Source organism: Cyrtonyx montezumae, unplaced genomic scaffold (genome assembly GCF_038088225.1).
Source record: "Cyrtonyx montezumae isolate F1298 unplaced genomic scaffold, pur_monq_1.0 scaffold_10, whole genome shotgun sequence".
Classification (NCBI taxonomy): domain Eukaryota; kingdom Metazoa; phylum Chordata; class Aves; order Galliformes; family Odontophoridae; genus Cyrtonyx; species Cyrtonyx montezumae.
In genome coordinates this window covers 22,450,099-22,465,730 of record NW_027071826.1, presented here as the reverse complement: position 1 = coordinate 22,465,730, position 15,632 = coordinate 22,450,099, and the positions used below count along the sequence as shown (strand labels likewise).

Below are 15,632 nucleotides of genomic sequence, written 5' to 3'. Positions count from 1 at the left end.
ACCTCTCTGATATGTTTCCTTACTTGGCCATAGAAATGGTTATTAACCTCTGCAGCATTTTTTTTATTATTTAATCTAAATTTTCCTATCATATTCAAGCTTGCATATCCTGTTCTGTAGTTCATGGCATGCTGATGATTTCTATTCTCAGTGGCCCAGACATGTGCTGATCTCAAAGTCTCTAGAACAATGAGCTTTCCCAAGTCTCTGCTCGTTCTAACATCATTTTATCAAAATTTCAGAGGTGTTACAACTCTGGTTTGTTCTGGGCTTGAGTAGATGCTTCGTTTATCTGCAGGCATGCACCAGAAGGGATAGGATACCTCTTTCTGCGGTAGCTTGCCTCTACAAAGCAAACTGGAGTGTCCTCACAGGTTACTAACATCAAAAGGAATATATTTTTGGTATTCCTTTGTAACTGTAGTCATTGCCTTAACTGTTCATGCTTGTCACAGTGTGTAGTTGCCATAGTCATGTAATATGAACTGTCTGAAAATCTTGCATCAGTTAGTCATACTTTTCCATTGCTGTGAGTCCGCTAAGGAAGAGCTGTTCTCATCATGGTGTTCAACCTGTGTACAGGATAAGAACACATTAGCACTGGCTCCCCACGAGGTACTTGCGCTCAGGGACGGCACATTTTCAGCTAGTAGTCAAGATATGGGCAATCTGACTGACTCAATGAGACTGCATTCCTCTTCCTTCCCACCACTGTACTTGGTTCCCACTCAGGCAGTCTTACTGCAAGGAGCAGTTGTCCTTGGGTTGTATCGGGAATTCCCACAAACACGTCCCAAAAGGAATTCCAAAATATCAACAAAAAGCCTGTTCTATTTAAGAAAGAGAGATAAATATTTAGAAATACCCTGAAGAAAAAAAAAAGGAAAATTTCACTACTGTAGTTTGGAAAATGAAAGTGAAGGTTTCGCATTAGAAGAATTTGGTGAGATATTGAATGGGTGTCAGAAGAGATTGTGCCACCAAGTTAGATGTGCTGCCCCCAGGCAGAGAGAAGTAATGGGGACAATCACTAAGCTGCAGCATTCACAACAATGGTCAATAATCTGCAAAGATAAAAAGACTTATTCAAATATAATTTAAGACACATTTCATAATATATTTTCCTAGATCTTGCATGCCTGCATGAAGAACTTCTTGACTCTGTAAGTGATTGTCTGATGAAAACAAACAAGGCCTGATGGTGACTAAAGTGCTCCTCAACACAAGAGCAGTGCTGCAGCCAGATTCTGCCACAGCCATTCTTGTATTAAGTAGTGACTTAGTCTACAAGTAGGATGTTTAGTCTCAGACTGAGCACTGCTGGTGAAAGGTGCTACTCAGCCTGAAAAAGAACCTGATTTACAACAAGAAATACAAACCAAAACAACAGCTTCTCCAATCACAATGGCTGAGTGGGAAGGTTAAGATTTCACATGCAACGCTTGAGTTAGAATTTGCCTTTGGAAGCAGGGTTAGATCCTCTTTTCTGCAATTCTCCTCAAGTCTTTCCTGCTCACACGCTCCGAGGATTCAGTCTGCAACACCGGACTCAAGAGCCATGATGTGCCCCATAGAACTATTCCTCAGCATTGGTCCTGCTCTGTTTTACTGACAGGAATAAAATCAGAAACCAGTGAATCACCTTGTCCAGCCTCCTGTATATCAACAGTCACTTCATATTCCTGTGAAGATCTGTAATGAGCCTTGAGTGACTTGAGTGCATTTTAAGCATGCTTTGCAGAGGGGCCTCCAGTCTTCATTAAAAGGGCCCTTACCCTGCTAATTATTCTCATGCTTCCAACTGTGTGCCCTGCTCCAAGCCTGGATTTGTCTTACTTTCAGCCTCCATTTTTATGTGTCCTTTTCCTGTAGACAGACAAGGCTTTTGCTTCCAGGAGCACTAGAGCCCAGCTGGTCATATGGATCAGTCCTGTTATTGCAGGTTGTTCAGCAACAACATTTTATTTTTCTCTTCACATAAAAATCAGCATAATAATCCCACGAGTCTCTGTAAAGAGATCTTCACACTGTGATTGAGTGTTCTTGCAAACTTGTTTGTACTAAGTCTAGTAGATGTATGTTTTATAAAGACTTTTTCCCTTTCATTACTGTCTTTCTTGAATCATTCTGTAGCTTGTTTGTATGTTCTCTTGCAGTGTGTTTTGAAAATACATATACAAGCTATAGGCATAATGCCCTAGCACTGATCCAGATAGAGATGTGAAGAAATTGCTTTCTTTCTCTCTTACTTTCCACCTCATTCTTTGAAAGCCAAAGATTGAACAAGTCTCTTTTACATCACAGTTGTACTGGCAGCTTCCACTGGACTCCTGGTTCTCTTTTCAAACTTGAGATGAATAATATCAAGAACAGGAAAAATATAAAATGTTGAGTGATTGCTTGTTGAAGGAACTTCAGCTATGGTGTTAGCTTAATGAGGCAGAAATTCCTTAGAAAAATTAAGTATGATGAGCTGTTGAAAGGCTATGTCAGGGCAAATATGCCCAAGGGGCTACCTCATTTCTGGAGCATCCTGGCTTAAATGCTTAGCTTTGTGAATAAAAAGACATTTAAATATGTTTGCATATGTAACAGTTATTACTTATCTCATCTGGACAAGCATGGGACAGTGAACTTTAAACTGAAGGCAAGCAGGTGCTTAAGGGCTTCTCTGATTGAGACAGGCCTCAACTATCACTCTAATTCTCTATGTCACAGTCTGAGGTTTCAGACAGCATAGTCAGGTTTCCAGATTCACCATTAAAGGCATAAGGGTCTTGTTTTAAGTGGCATCAAGTGTCCAGCACCACTTTGTCTTCAGATAATCTACTGAAAATACATGCCTTATAACTTTGCAGTTATCTACTATACTCTTCCACTGTTCTGCCCTCACATAAAATATGCTAAAATAAAGCCAATGGTATTTTAAGAAATCAATGACTTTAAAGTGCTTATTGGTTTTTGTTTGTTTGTTTGGTTGGTTGGTTTTGGGGATGGGGTGGGAGGGTGGGCTGTGAGGGAGGGTCTGCCTGTATATTGCCATATACCCAGACAGTTCCTACCGCAATGTGGAGCCCTCCTCCTGCTGAGGAGCTTAGATGCTATTGTGCTATAGATAAGTACTGACAATATAATGTCTACATAGTAAACAAAACAAAACAAAACAAAACAAAGAAAAAGAAAAAAGGAGGGAGAAGAAGCTTGCCATAGGAATAATGCTTGAGAAAACTTTGGGAAGATAGACTTATTTACTTCCACTATTTTTTCAATCATTTTGTTTCTGATAGTACTTTTGCCTGAAGTTAAGTTCTGCTATTCTTTAATCTCCAGGAAAATGATTACTATCATTTAAGAAAATTATGTTATTTCTAATTAAGCTGTTTTCAGACAATTAAATTGCTTCCTGATTTTCATAATTGTCTCATTGCTACAATCTACCTCCTTCCTGATTAGCAAGGTGGAGAAACCCCAACCTTTTTACTGTATATAACATTTAGCAGTTAAGAAAGTAGTCCCAGCAAATATTCTCAGTTGAATTCTTCCCCCACACAACCTGCCTGTATATGCAGGTAGTTCACCTGCATCCCTCTCGTCCACGCAGCAGTCACATACGAGACTCCAAATCTCCCAGAATATGTATGTGTCTTCCCTGCAATGATGTACACTCTTACTTTGTCCCTAAAAACACAAAATATCAACTCAGAATGATCCAGTCCTTCTGGGTAGAGCTGGGGACAGTTCTGCTGGCCTACTGTGGATCTTGCTCCTTACTGGATACCAATGCTTGTTACGAGATGTTACTAAAGCTGAGGCCCAAACTGAAGTTTCTTAGATAAACAGAAGATCATTTAAACCTGTTTTGATATTTCTAGAAAAAAACAGACTACTCATTTTTTCTATTAGCACCCTGAAACCAAGCTTGTCTGCATCAACTCTTTGTCTACACCTTAACCTCAGGTCTCCATAGACGAAAACCATGGGTTCACAAATCTGCAGTGTACAGCTAATTAACCACAGACAAATATTAAATAGGTATTGCAGTCTGCCCCGACTACTTACACAGTCTGGGACATGATTGAGACATTGCATAAAGATGTCTTGAACAATATATAGAGAAAGTCTGGTCTTTCCATCCAAATCCTGTGCAATAATTTGAGAATGCTGTTGGATATACCTAGCTCATTCTAATAATATTATTTTCTGTCATCTTGTGCATCCTTTGTGCAAGTTCTCCTTTCGTTCCTCTTTAATTTGTTTTCTCTTGCTCTTTGATCTCATTCTCAGTTGTGGTGAGGCACTGGCTGTTAATATTAAAGGATTATTAAGATGCACACTGATTATAATGTGCGAAATGTCTTCAGGTGCTGAGGATCTGGAGAATACCACATGAATTTTGGCATGTGAAAGGTGTATAGCAGAAATCTTTCCACATTTACTGCATGGTTGTCTGCAGCTGTTGAAAATGACCCAGCAAATCAATACCCTTGGTATTGAAGGAAAACAGATAGCTGTGACCTATGAAGGAGGGAAAAGTCCTAGAAACACTTCAGCAACATTTTTTCTGCTGCTTCTCTTTCAAGCTTGTGTGTCTCTTGCAGAACCAGACTCCAGCTCTGATAGCTGATCTCTGCCTACAAAACAAAGGCAGCACTCCCTGCAGGCACAGGCCCTCTCCTCCTGACAGTGAGCAAACAGTCTTCAAGGGACTCATTTCTCATAACTGGTTCTCAAATGGCACAATGTGAATGGCGCACATTGAACGTAGAGATTCCTCTGATCTCAGCTTCTAGTCACTGGGCATCCCACACACAGCAATCCCTTTAGCACTTCAGAATGTTTCCGGATCACTTTATTTATGACTTTATGGCCCAATTTCTCTAAATGGCATTCAGGTGCCGTCCAAACTTGTGCTGAGAAATACAGATAGTGTCTTTGTTTATTTAGCAGTGAGTGCTAGTAAGTGTAGAACCACCAAATTGGGAACATGGTGCTCTTAAGTATTGAATCGTGCTTTTTCTATTAGGAGAAAAGAAAAAATGTGGAATAAAATTCAGGAAGGATTAAGATATTGCTCCTCCCTTAGTTCATATTCCTTCTGCTTTTACCATGACAGATTCCACCGGAATTTACTGAACCTCTTTGAGACAGTATTAATTAGAGCGAAGCGTGATGACAAGGAGACCTCCCAGACAAACTTTATTGGCAATTTTGTGAGGAGAAAATTGATGACATAAAAAATCACTTTTGACAGTGGTTGTGGCAGAAGCCAGCATCAAAAGAAACACAGATGGCAGAGCCATCTCTGAACAGAGATGTTCAGGTGCTTGAGTGCTCATGGACACAAGTGATACGGAAAGGAAGGAAGGATATAACAAGTTAGGACACCATTTTCTTCTGTTTTCCACAGTCTAGCCTCTGTTGTCCATTAGCCTCCTTTCAGTTACTTGCATCAGTGCTGACACTCTCAAATTCTTCTCTCACTTTTTGCCTTTTTCACCTTGTGATTTGACAGCCTGTCTCAGAGGGTGGTAATGAAACAAAAAACAATTTTGTCTGCGGAAAAGAGCCCTGCAAAAAATAACATGTGTGGGAAGCGATCCTTCCAAACACCTGCATGCCCCCTCTATGCTGTGGGCTGAGCTAGCTGGAGTAGGTTATAAGTGTGATGCACAGATGATCAGCAAGCTCTTTGCTTGGCATCCCTTTTTCATTATCCTGCCATTTTAGAGAAATGTTTTTATAGCTTCTGCTTGATTTTCCGTCAGATCCCTCCCTATGAATCCTCCCTTCCTGCTTCCTACAGAATGTGGCCAGCTGGTTACTGCTAAATTTAAACAAAGATGTGCTACTTGTAACTCTGTTTGTTCCATCCATGCAGTATTACTAGCCTAACTCAGCTAGCAATAAGTACTTCTATTTTGATGTGTGCAGAAACTGTACGCCCAGATGAAGGTCAGTGAAGGCCGTTGCATAGATAGATAATGCTGACAGGGAGCGCTCTGTCTGATTTTCCACAGAAAAGTGCTGATTCTGTGGAACTGAGACATCCTCAGGGGACATGTGAATTCTGTTTGATATCTGGGGACACAGGAAATTTAAAATAGGGTGCCCACTGGAGGTCTGTGAAGCAGCACAGCCCAGGTCTCCATCAGCATTGTAATCCTGCCATACTGGCGTGGAACAAAACACCCAACATCTCCTGTGAAATGGAAATCTTCCTTTCTAACCATCTCTAATTACAGACAACATACCATGTTTAAATAACCAATAAAATAGGACATCAACAAAGAAACTGCTCTTTGCATCTCTGAGATTCATACAGCATCCAAGAGCTCAAACATCAAGGAGAACACAGCAGGTAGCTTAACTCCCAAGATCTCTCCCCTGCTGTTGTTATCATTGACTATGAAGGCAGTGTTGTAAGTGCAGAGTGCAATGGACAATTCATGCACTTACTGTATCTTGCACTCTAGCTACAGGCGTGTGATTTTCTGAAGAAATGATGACAGGATCAAACATATTCTGGCAGATGCTCACAAAATCAGAGCCCCTTTCACTCAGTAAATGACCATAAAAATGCTTTGAAGATGACAATAAAAAGTTATTTAATCATGTTCAAAACAGAAGCACCTGCCAAGTCAATATATCATTTTTTACATGATTGGCTGGTGCAGTGACAATAGAAAAAAATGCAAAGTGAGGCTGTTAGGAGAAGCTACTAGCCTGATTCTACAGTAGGCATAGCCTGATGGTGGAGAGAGAGAGCAAAAGAAGGGGAGAGAAAAAGCAAAAGAGAGAGTCACACATATGTTTCCTTAGCCTCCTGATTTTTCAGCTCTTTTCCACAGAGGTTACAAGGTGCCCTTGGGAACCTCATCTGAAGATGTTCCAAGAAACCCCCATTTTCCACAGAGTCAGTGCAAGAAGGAAAAGGGACAGTGACAGGATCCTTAAGGCAGCCTGCATAGTCTTCATGCTGCTGTATAAGAGGGAAAAGGTGCTGGTGAGAGGGGCAAAGATTTGAACTTTTAGCAGTGTCATTGCTCAGGATTTCTGTAAACCAGTAAGCACATACTGGTGAAGAGAGCCTCACATACAACTAGACAAAAACATATCAAGTACAGGAGAGCCATTGTCTACCATTAATAGCATGAACTACAAGGACACAACCATACAATAGTGCAGAGCCTGTGCTGGTATTTAGCCACTTCCCTGTCTGCACAGGCCTACACACACCACAAATTCATTTAGACAAACCATTTACCTGTGACCTGACACACACAGCATATCAGGCTTAAGAGTTGCCCAGCCATACCTGATATGATACAAAACCACCTTCATGATGACAGTTAGCTGAGCTCTTTAATGATCAACTGAAATTAAAGCAGGTGGTGGCTATTTAAAAGATTGATTAAATGGTATCTAAAAGCCTTCAGATGTGTAGAATTTAAGGTGAATAGGGGTTCTTTTGAGCAAATACTGTCATCTTCAAGGGGATCCCTGGGATTAATTCACAGTGCAACACCAACACCTGTGATTAAACTAGAGTAGTTTTGTTTAAATATGCCATTAAAATTTTCAAAGTACTAGGACGTGCCTCCAAGCTGTGTTTAAAAAGGGGCTAATAGCTCTTGTTCCTTAGGAGTCAGGCCAGATTTCTAACTAGGACTTGTCTAGATGTTGGGCTTCCCTAAACTTTGACTGCTAACCTGAAGAGCTTTTTATTACCAAACTTTTGTTAACTATGTCAGCGTTATAGCTTAGGTTGCTTTTGAGCTTCTTTGATATGCTGATAGGCAGACCCTTCCCAACCTTCACACCGCAGGATGAATATTAAGCCACAACTTGTCCAGTGGCTCTTTCTTGATGGCTCTTAAGTGCTTCAACTTCATAAAATGTAGGCTCCAGAACAGTATGGTGCAAAAGGTGATAATCTAATGCACTCTGAAAGCACCAGGAGCACCGAAGAAACGAAGAGGAGCTCCAACTGGTGTCCAGCTAGCAGCAGCAGTTACATTTTCTGAAGTGTGATAGCAAAGTAATAATCATGACTGATATTGTGTTTTGCAGAGCAGATGTAACCAATTAGGAGCTCTACATGAATGCATACAAATAACAGAAAGAAGCAAATCAATAACTTCTAGAAGAGTATGACACTAGCTACTGGGTGCCTTTCCATACTGGACTGCAGCCCTTTGGGGAAGGTTGCCCTATCTGGTGACATAGGAAAATAATGAGCAGACAGGGTAGAATATTTTCTCTCATGATTTAACTTCTACATATTTTAAATGGTTATATTTATGACTTAGTAAAATAACTATTTATGTTGAATATCACAAAAACCATTACCAAATCCACTTGCAACAAGAAAATATTCTGATGCCTACTGCCAACAAGTATTGGAAAGCAATATGCTGTGTTTTTGAGAATGTCAAGGAATTGTCACAGACGGACAATATTGGGAAATAATTTTGTGACTTTTCCATATGTTGGATGTTCCAGCAGAATTTGACAGCTTCTCAAAAGCATCATGAACTCTGTCCCAAAGAAATACATCCTTTTCACTGAGGAGATGTGCTCTTTTCATTGCTGCAAACAACTTTCCAAAATTTTCTTATCCTGTCTCTTCCTCTTCTCTTTTGAAACATTCCTCATCCAGAGTCAAATTCAGTCGGATTCTCAGGAGGGTATCTAACTCTCAGGCTTAAGTATTAGATGGGATAAAGGCTAATGAAAAAGTAGTTAACATAAAATTTTCTCTAAATAATTTGGCCTCCTTTTGCTCATGAAGACAGTCTAAGATCTGTGAATGACTGTCTGAAATGGACTCATTCTCCAGACTCAAACTCCCTCAGGTAGTGGGAACAGCCCCAAGCGGTCTGAATTCAAGAGCCATTTTGACAGTGCTCTCAGGCTTGAATTTTGGATGGTCCTGTGTGGAGCCAGGAATTGGACTCAATGATCCTTGTGGGTCCCTTCTAACTCAGAATATTCTTCGATTCTATAATTTCACATACGTCTTGAATATAAGAAATGTATACCTCTGCTCTGGAGAGATATCCTTATTTTTACCTGTGAGACCTGTCCTCGGAACATAAATACTTCATGATCTCTTCTAAATACAAGAGTACTGGAGAATGTAGGATGAAAATTGGCACTACTGCCAACATTTTCACTCTGGAGAGCTGACTGCCTTCTCAGTTTAGAATGCAATTTTAAGGCTGAATATAAAGGAAAGTAATCTTGATCTCATAGCTTAGTCATCTGTGCTTTAGAGGCAGGCAGAGATCTTTTATCCCTGTTTAATCTTGTAGATGTGTAAATGACTTCTGATCATATTAATAATGGTAGCTATTGCTGCTCTGAGCTACTCTCATGATACTTAAGAATAGCTTTATGCTTGAGGAAGATAAAACAACTTCTCTGATGTTGGAAACCGCATTCACTGTCCTCTTCCTCAGAAATAATTCTGTTGTAACTGATGTAATTAAAAGATTCCAGGAAGTAGGGTAAGGTGCTCAGGATCTTTCTGTCACTGCTGATGTTGGTGGCACTTGACTCTTCCCCTCAATTTTTTTATGTGAAGGAGATGGAGGAAACTCTTGCAAATCACTGGTCATTATAGGAATTGTAAGATGAGTACACTATACTAATAGGTAGGTAATAGGCAATAGGCAGTAGGCAGTAGGCAATAGATATGAGACAGGACCAGGATTCACATGTTGAAATCATCAGCTGAGGGAAAGGAAAACATGCCCTCAAGACCTTTGATGAAAGAGCTTACTGCCATTAGTAAGGTTTGGAGACTAGGATTCCTTGTATCCTAGCTATTCACGTCTTCACAAGAAGGAGCAGTTATCAGTCACTTGAGTCCAGTAGAAGACATGTACCTTCACCAAATACTTGTGGCTTGTGAAGAGCACTAAGAACAGGGAAAGCAGTTCTGTTGTCCTCCACAGAAATTGCTGGCTATTGCCAACTTCTGAAAGCAAAATGAGGTCACTGTTCTTTCCAGCATCACCTGAGTCCTGGACATGGGATGGAAGGCTTCTCCTGCCACTGCAGTGCTCTGAGGGGCTGAAAAGTCCAAGGAGTTGTTCCACAGACCTGGTTTGCCCTTAGGTAACAGCACAGACTAGGTGGATTATGAACCTAGACATACTCAGTGCAAAACTTCCAGGAGCTTTTTCTTGGTCAGTGATAAAGACATCTGTTTTGGTGCTTGGCACTCCGCTGGGAGGTGATACTTTTCGTTTGTTACAAAATTTAAAATATATTATGTATTTCAAATGTATTATGTATTCCGGAGACCAATGATGGACAAGCTTTGGCAGGGACACATTGAAATGGCTCATAAATCACAGAAAAAAAAAAAAAAAAGCTGGGTTGTATGCTTTTTCTGAACTATTGTCCACCTCTTCTAGACAAAGTCAAGTGATTTGTTTTCATGCCTTGATTCTGAGCTAACAAACATGTGCCTAGGGTTTCCCACTGAAATGAGGCTGGGCCTTTGCAAAGTCAATAGTTTATTTACTGAATAAGAATAAAACATCCAGGAAGATGTTTTAAGATGTCAGCAATGCTTTTCATTAGCTGAAGATGGCATTTAGGTCTTGATCATGGCATGTTTATTCATTAGTTTCAGTGAAATCCCACTCCTGTTTGCACGGGAAAGTAAAAGTGAGACCTGGTAGGGTGAATGAAAGGGAGAAAAGACAGATTATGTCTGTGTTTGCCCCTTTCAGAATGAGTGGGAAAGAGAAAAAAATTATTGTCTTATTAAAAAACAAAAGAAAGTAACAGAAAATGCATTGAAAGGCAGTAAGTTTGCTTTTTGCATTTTGTTTTTGATTTTCTCAGAATTCTTACCCACTACTTTTGTCAATGTATTTCTCTTAGATACAGCTTAGACGGCTAGTTTACCACATCAGTTTTCTTTGATGAATACATTTAAAATTTAGTTGATCTATTTGTTTCTATTATGAAAAACCCTATTTTCATTTCCATTCTCTCTTCACAAGTCTTCTACTGTAAGTTTCTGTAGTCTATTAATTTTTATTGTAAAGCATTCTTTCTTCTACGTGAAGCTGTCGATTCTGGGGGCTTACTTCGGTACTTAAGCCGGACTTGATTGCTCTCCCCCCATCTCTGCCGTGGTTACCTTCCCTCAGCCTGGAGGGCACGGCTTTGGCCTCAGCTACTCATCAGGAATTGTTGCTTTCACATCCCCTGGGCTTGGTAAAGGGCAGTGCTCAGTAGCTGCTTGTTTTGTTTAAAGAAACCCCCATCGGCGAACATTTTAGGGAAGGGGAGAGAAAGGGACACCGTAACTCTTTCTGTCTACACCTGTTCAGTCATTAAGAGGTAAAAGCATAACTTAATCAAGTCTTTCAAGAAGTTTCCTGGCTGTGTGTTGGTTCCTGCGGTGGAGAGCAGCTCAGGCTACAGGGATCCAGGAAAGGGCCCAGACCTCCAGGCTGCGATGCTGCCAAACCCTCAGCAAGCTGATGGAGGGCGGATGTGGGCTGAGGAGAAATGTTCTGCTCCTGCCTTTGTTACCGCTTCTAATGACGATGTCATGCTATTCCCGCGGCTGATCCTACTGCACTGTTGGGTGCCAAAGAGTTAAAATGGAGAGCAGAGCAGCATGTGCACGTTACAAACAACATGAGGCAAAATCCAGAGTTTGAAGTCCAGGTCCCTTCATCCCCATCCTCCTGACAACATCCCTACTTCCCTCCTTCCCCCACCCTTCTAGCAATCATTTTTTATAAAGGGGTTTTATGATACAAATTTGATAATCTCCCATACACATTGGCACTGTTCTAATTGGAGTTGTAAGCCCATAAAATTCAAACCCTTTGTTTTCATGAAGGCCGCAAGGTTTTAAAAGATACTATTGTACCGCCTAAAACCCATAAAATTGTCACTAGGGACTGATTAAACAGTCCTGAATTGAAACAGTGCGGATTTTGTCTAGGTCCTTTTCAAACACAACAATGCTCTTTTCAACTCTCAAGACAAAAGGAGGTTTAAGGAGCGATTCTCTGGGAGATTCTTCTAAGATAACCCCATCCATATGGGAGACAAGGTGGCCAGCAGCTGAGACAAAAATAAAATAAATAAATAAATAAATAAAATAAAAGGGAAGGGAGGGAAGGAAAAAAGATTTTGGATGGCAGAAGGAAAAATAAAGGGAGAGGGGGTGTGGGGGGAAATAACAACAAAAAGACAGGTGACACGGAGTATATTCCCCCGTGTTCTCCTCGTGCACTCAGAAGCTGTGTCCTGCCCTCATGCCCTCGGCACCTGCCCCTGCCCAGGCACAGTGGTGGTGTGCGGGCGAGATGCAGTGCAGGGCCTGGCTGCGGCCCCACGGCCCGGGGCACATCTGTTCCGAGTAATTCCCTCCCGTGAGAACACGCTAAAAAAACCCTACCAGGTTCTGCGTGCCCCTCTGCTTTCATTCGAAGACCTTTCCTCGGCAAACATCAGTCCCCATAGGTCCTCAGCCCCAAATATTCCCTCTAGGATCTTGAATGCGTCTCCCGCTGAAGAGCTGGAGACAGTCAACAATTCAAACCCGTTTTCTCTGTGTGTGTGTTTTTATAAGTGTTTTCCCTGTTCACAATTGACAGTTATATGATTTTTTCCCTCCAGTTAATAAAACCAATAATTCGTCAGAGCGCTTCAAGACATAATTCTCCAACCGTTAACAGACCTCACTTCCCTCTTGGCCGTCCTTCCCCACAACACCTTTGGAACAGCTGCTGGCTAGAGGGCAAGTCCGCTCAATGCCGGCTCCTGCCTCAGCAGCTCGGGAAAGCCCACCGCTGAGCTTACCGCTGCGGTGCCGGAGCCGTCGGACCGAGTTGAACCCGTGGGAACCCCGCACCGCAGCCCTCGGCCCAAGCGAAGGGCGCGGAGCCCGCAGCCGTGGGCGCCCCGCATCCACGGACAAGCTCTATTCGCCGTTTACTGTGCCGTGCGTGGGTGAAACAGAGGAACTCGGACGTAAAGGTCCTCTGGCGAGTTCAAGAAAAGTGTTTAAGAGCGGAAGGTAATCCAAAGCGAAAGCCCTAATGGTCAAAAATACACTTCTTCTCCGAGAAAAAAAAAAAATATTTGCCCAAAATCATTTTATTAGACACTGGAAGAATAAGCTATTTTCAAATAAACTAGGTCGCTAGGTTTTATTATTATTATTATTTTTAACAGGAAACTTCGCCGACAGAGCCAGGAGGAGGGTAGCTCCCACCGAAGCGAAGCCATTCTCGGCTCCGTGCCCCGGGGGTGGACCGCTCCGGCAGTCGCGCTCCGTGTGCCCGCGGCTCAGTGCCCTGCCCGCCCCGTCCGGGAGCCTCCTGCGAGCCCGGAGCCAGGCCCCGCGTCCTTGGGATGAGTCCTGCCCGGAGGGCGAAACGCCGCCGTCACCAGCTCCAGGAGACGACGGCGGGATGCGCCAAGTGCTGATACGCGGGGCAGACGCCGAGGGCGGGCGGACAGGCCGAGTAGCCCTGCACGGCGAGGGCAGCCTGGGCGCTGCAACCCGCCAGCGAGCAGCCCAGCTTGGGGCGGGCGGCGGCTGGAGAGGGGCCGGCGGGGAAGCCCCGGCACGGCTCCCCGTCCCGCAGCAGCACTGGCACCGGCATCACCACCCGCCGCAGTAGGGCGGGTGGGCGCGGAGGAGGAGGGCTACCGGGACCCTCGCTCCGCGCCCGTTTCATCTTATAGCGGTGGTTTTGGAACCAGATCTTCACCTGCGTGGGGGTGAGGCTGAGCAGGCGGGCCAGCTGCTCCCGTTCCGGCGCCGAGAGGTACCGCTGCTGCCGGAACCGCCGCTCTAGCTCCAGGGTTTGCGCCTTGGAGAACAGCACCCGCCTCTTCTTCTTCTTCTCGGCCTCCGAGCCGCGGGCGGGGAGAGACCTCTGCGTGGAGTCGGGCAGGCTCAGCTCCGGGCCGCTCTCGTCGGAAGCTGGGGACAGCGAGGGGTTAGAGAGAGGGGCGGCTGGGCAGAGTACGGGCCGCGGTGGCGGAGCGCGTCGCCTCCTGGGGGGAGAGCTCGGGGTTTACCGGAACGCGTCATCCCGGGGCTCAGCAGGGCAGCCGGGCCCAACCTGGATAACGGGAGCCGCGGCCACGGGACGGAGCGCCCCGGACTCGCAGCACGTCCCCGCAGGCACTCCCTCCTCTCCTCGCGTGGCACCGTGCGAGTGCCAGCAGCTGTGCGGGGCAAACGCGTGTACTTTCCTCCAGACACGGTTACCTTAACGCGGAGCTCATCCCGATGGGGTTCCTGCGTCCGCCCGGAGGGACTCGACCCCCTCACCTCTATTTAAAAGCAGTGTATCTGCCCCGCAGTCTGGGGTAAGACAGACGTGCCGCAGCGCTGGGCTGAGCGGAGGCTGCTCGCCGCGGTGGGAAGCGCGTGGGCATCCGCGGCTGCGGCCGCAGCGCTACATGGCAGCCTGGGAGGAAAGGCACTACGAGCGTGCTGCTTTCCACGCTGCGGGGGGACCCGAACCCCTCCAGTACAAACAGGCGGGTTCCTGCAGCACTGAAACGGGAAAAAGGAATCCGGGAAGTGTGATTAAACGGTAACTGCAGAGAGATGGGCGGACGCGCATCCCAGGGCTAAGCTTTCCGCCATAGCGCTGCTCAGACCGAGGGGGAAAAAAATATCTTTTCTCTCATAAGCTCGTGTCTGGGATCCTCCTGCCTCTTCGTTGTTGTAGTTCAATAATCTCCTATAAAATTCCCATCCTGGATCCCCCCGACGCTGCAGGCTACACGCGCTGGCGGTTGACTTCTTCGCATCTTCCCCGAAGGAACGGGGAACAAACACACGATAGCTGTAAGGAGATGGTGAACTCCTGTCTGTGGCATACTCACAGGGATAGTGATTTCTGTCCGTCTCTATCCAGCCGCGGTACGGAGAGCCGCTGTACTTCTCCGCCGAGTGTTGGTGGTGGTCAGAAGCCTGCTTCATGCTATGCGCATCCTGCTCTGGTAAATCCAAAATGCTCCTCACTGTAAAACTGATCCTGCCAGATGTGGCCATGGTAGGGTGTGCACAGTCCCCAAAAATAACCTCCCAGTGTCCCAAACCCCCTCCCTTAAAGCCTCGGAGAAAGGACCGCGCAGTTACTGGGGAATCTCCCTGCTCGAGAGGAGCCCTTCCATCACCACCCAACCCCAAATATTAGTGTCGTTTACAGAGGTGTCCTGTTTATATAAACAGTCCTCCCCACTGCAAACACTGCCCGCTTTCAAACCGTCCCTGTCTATAGGATGCTAAGTACCTGAATTAGTCAAGTGCTAAAGCCCTAATGGGAGTAGGTGTAACCCCCCTCCCGCCACCCCCATGGGAGAATAACCCGTTACCTCCCAAAGACAGCAGGAAACAGGCTTCATCATTACATATTCTGTCTGATTAGCCAAAAGTGGGGACAGATAATGGTAATTGTTAGCAGTGAATAACATCTTGGGTGGCATGTGGATGACCAACAACCACCCCCCTCCACCCGCCACCAAAGCCACCAGCGTCCCTTCTATCCCCAGACAAAGTGAATCCTCCCAGGACATCCGCAGAGGCTGCTGAGAGCCCCCTCCCAGCTTCTCCTTCATTATTC

The 15,632-nt window shown here is 44.6% G+C and overlaps 1 protein-coding gene across 1 annotated transcript; it reads right to left on the bottom strand.

Moving 5' to 3' along the window:
• Positions 1–13,154: 13,154 nt before the first annotated feature.
• Positions 13,155–15,330, bottom strand: NKX2-8 (NK2 homeobox 8). The gene is made up of 2 exons (XM_065755702.1): positions 14,893–15,330; positions 13,155–13,975 (listed from the first exon to the last, which is right to left on the bottom strand). The coding sequence occupies exons 1-2, from the start codon at positions 15,059–15,061 to the stop codon at positions 13,431–13,433; spliced, it is 714 nt and encodes a 237-aa protein (XP_065611774.1). The 5' UTR covers positions 15,062–15,330; the 3' UTR covers positions 13,155–13,430.
• Positions 15,331–15,632: the final 302 nt, after the last annotated feature.

What these genes read in the sequence shown, in the direction of transcription:
- NKX2-8 (XM_065755702.1), bottom strand. Translation starts at nt 15,061, where the DNA reads ATGGCCACATCTGGCAGGATCAGTTTTACAGTGAGGAGCATTTTGGAT. An exon ending in GGACAGAAATCACTATCCCT is followed by an intron (nt 13,976 to 14,892) that starts GTGAGTATGCCA and finishes CGCTGTCCCCAG; the next exon opens with CTTCCGACGAGAGCGGCCCG.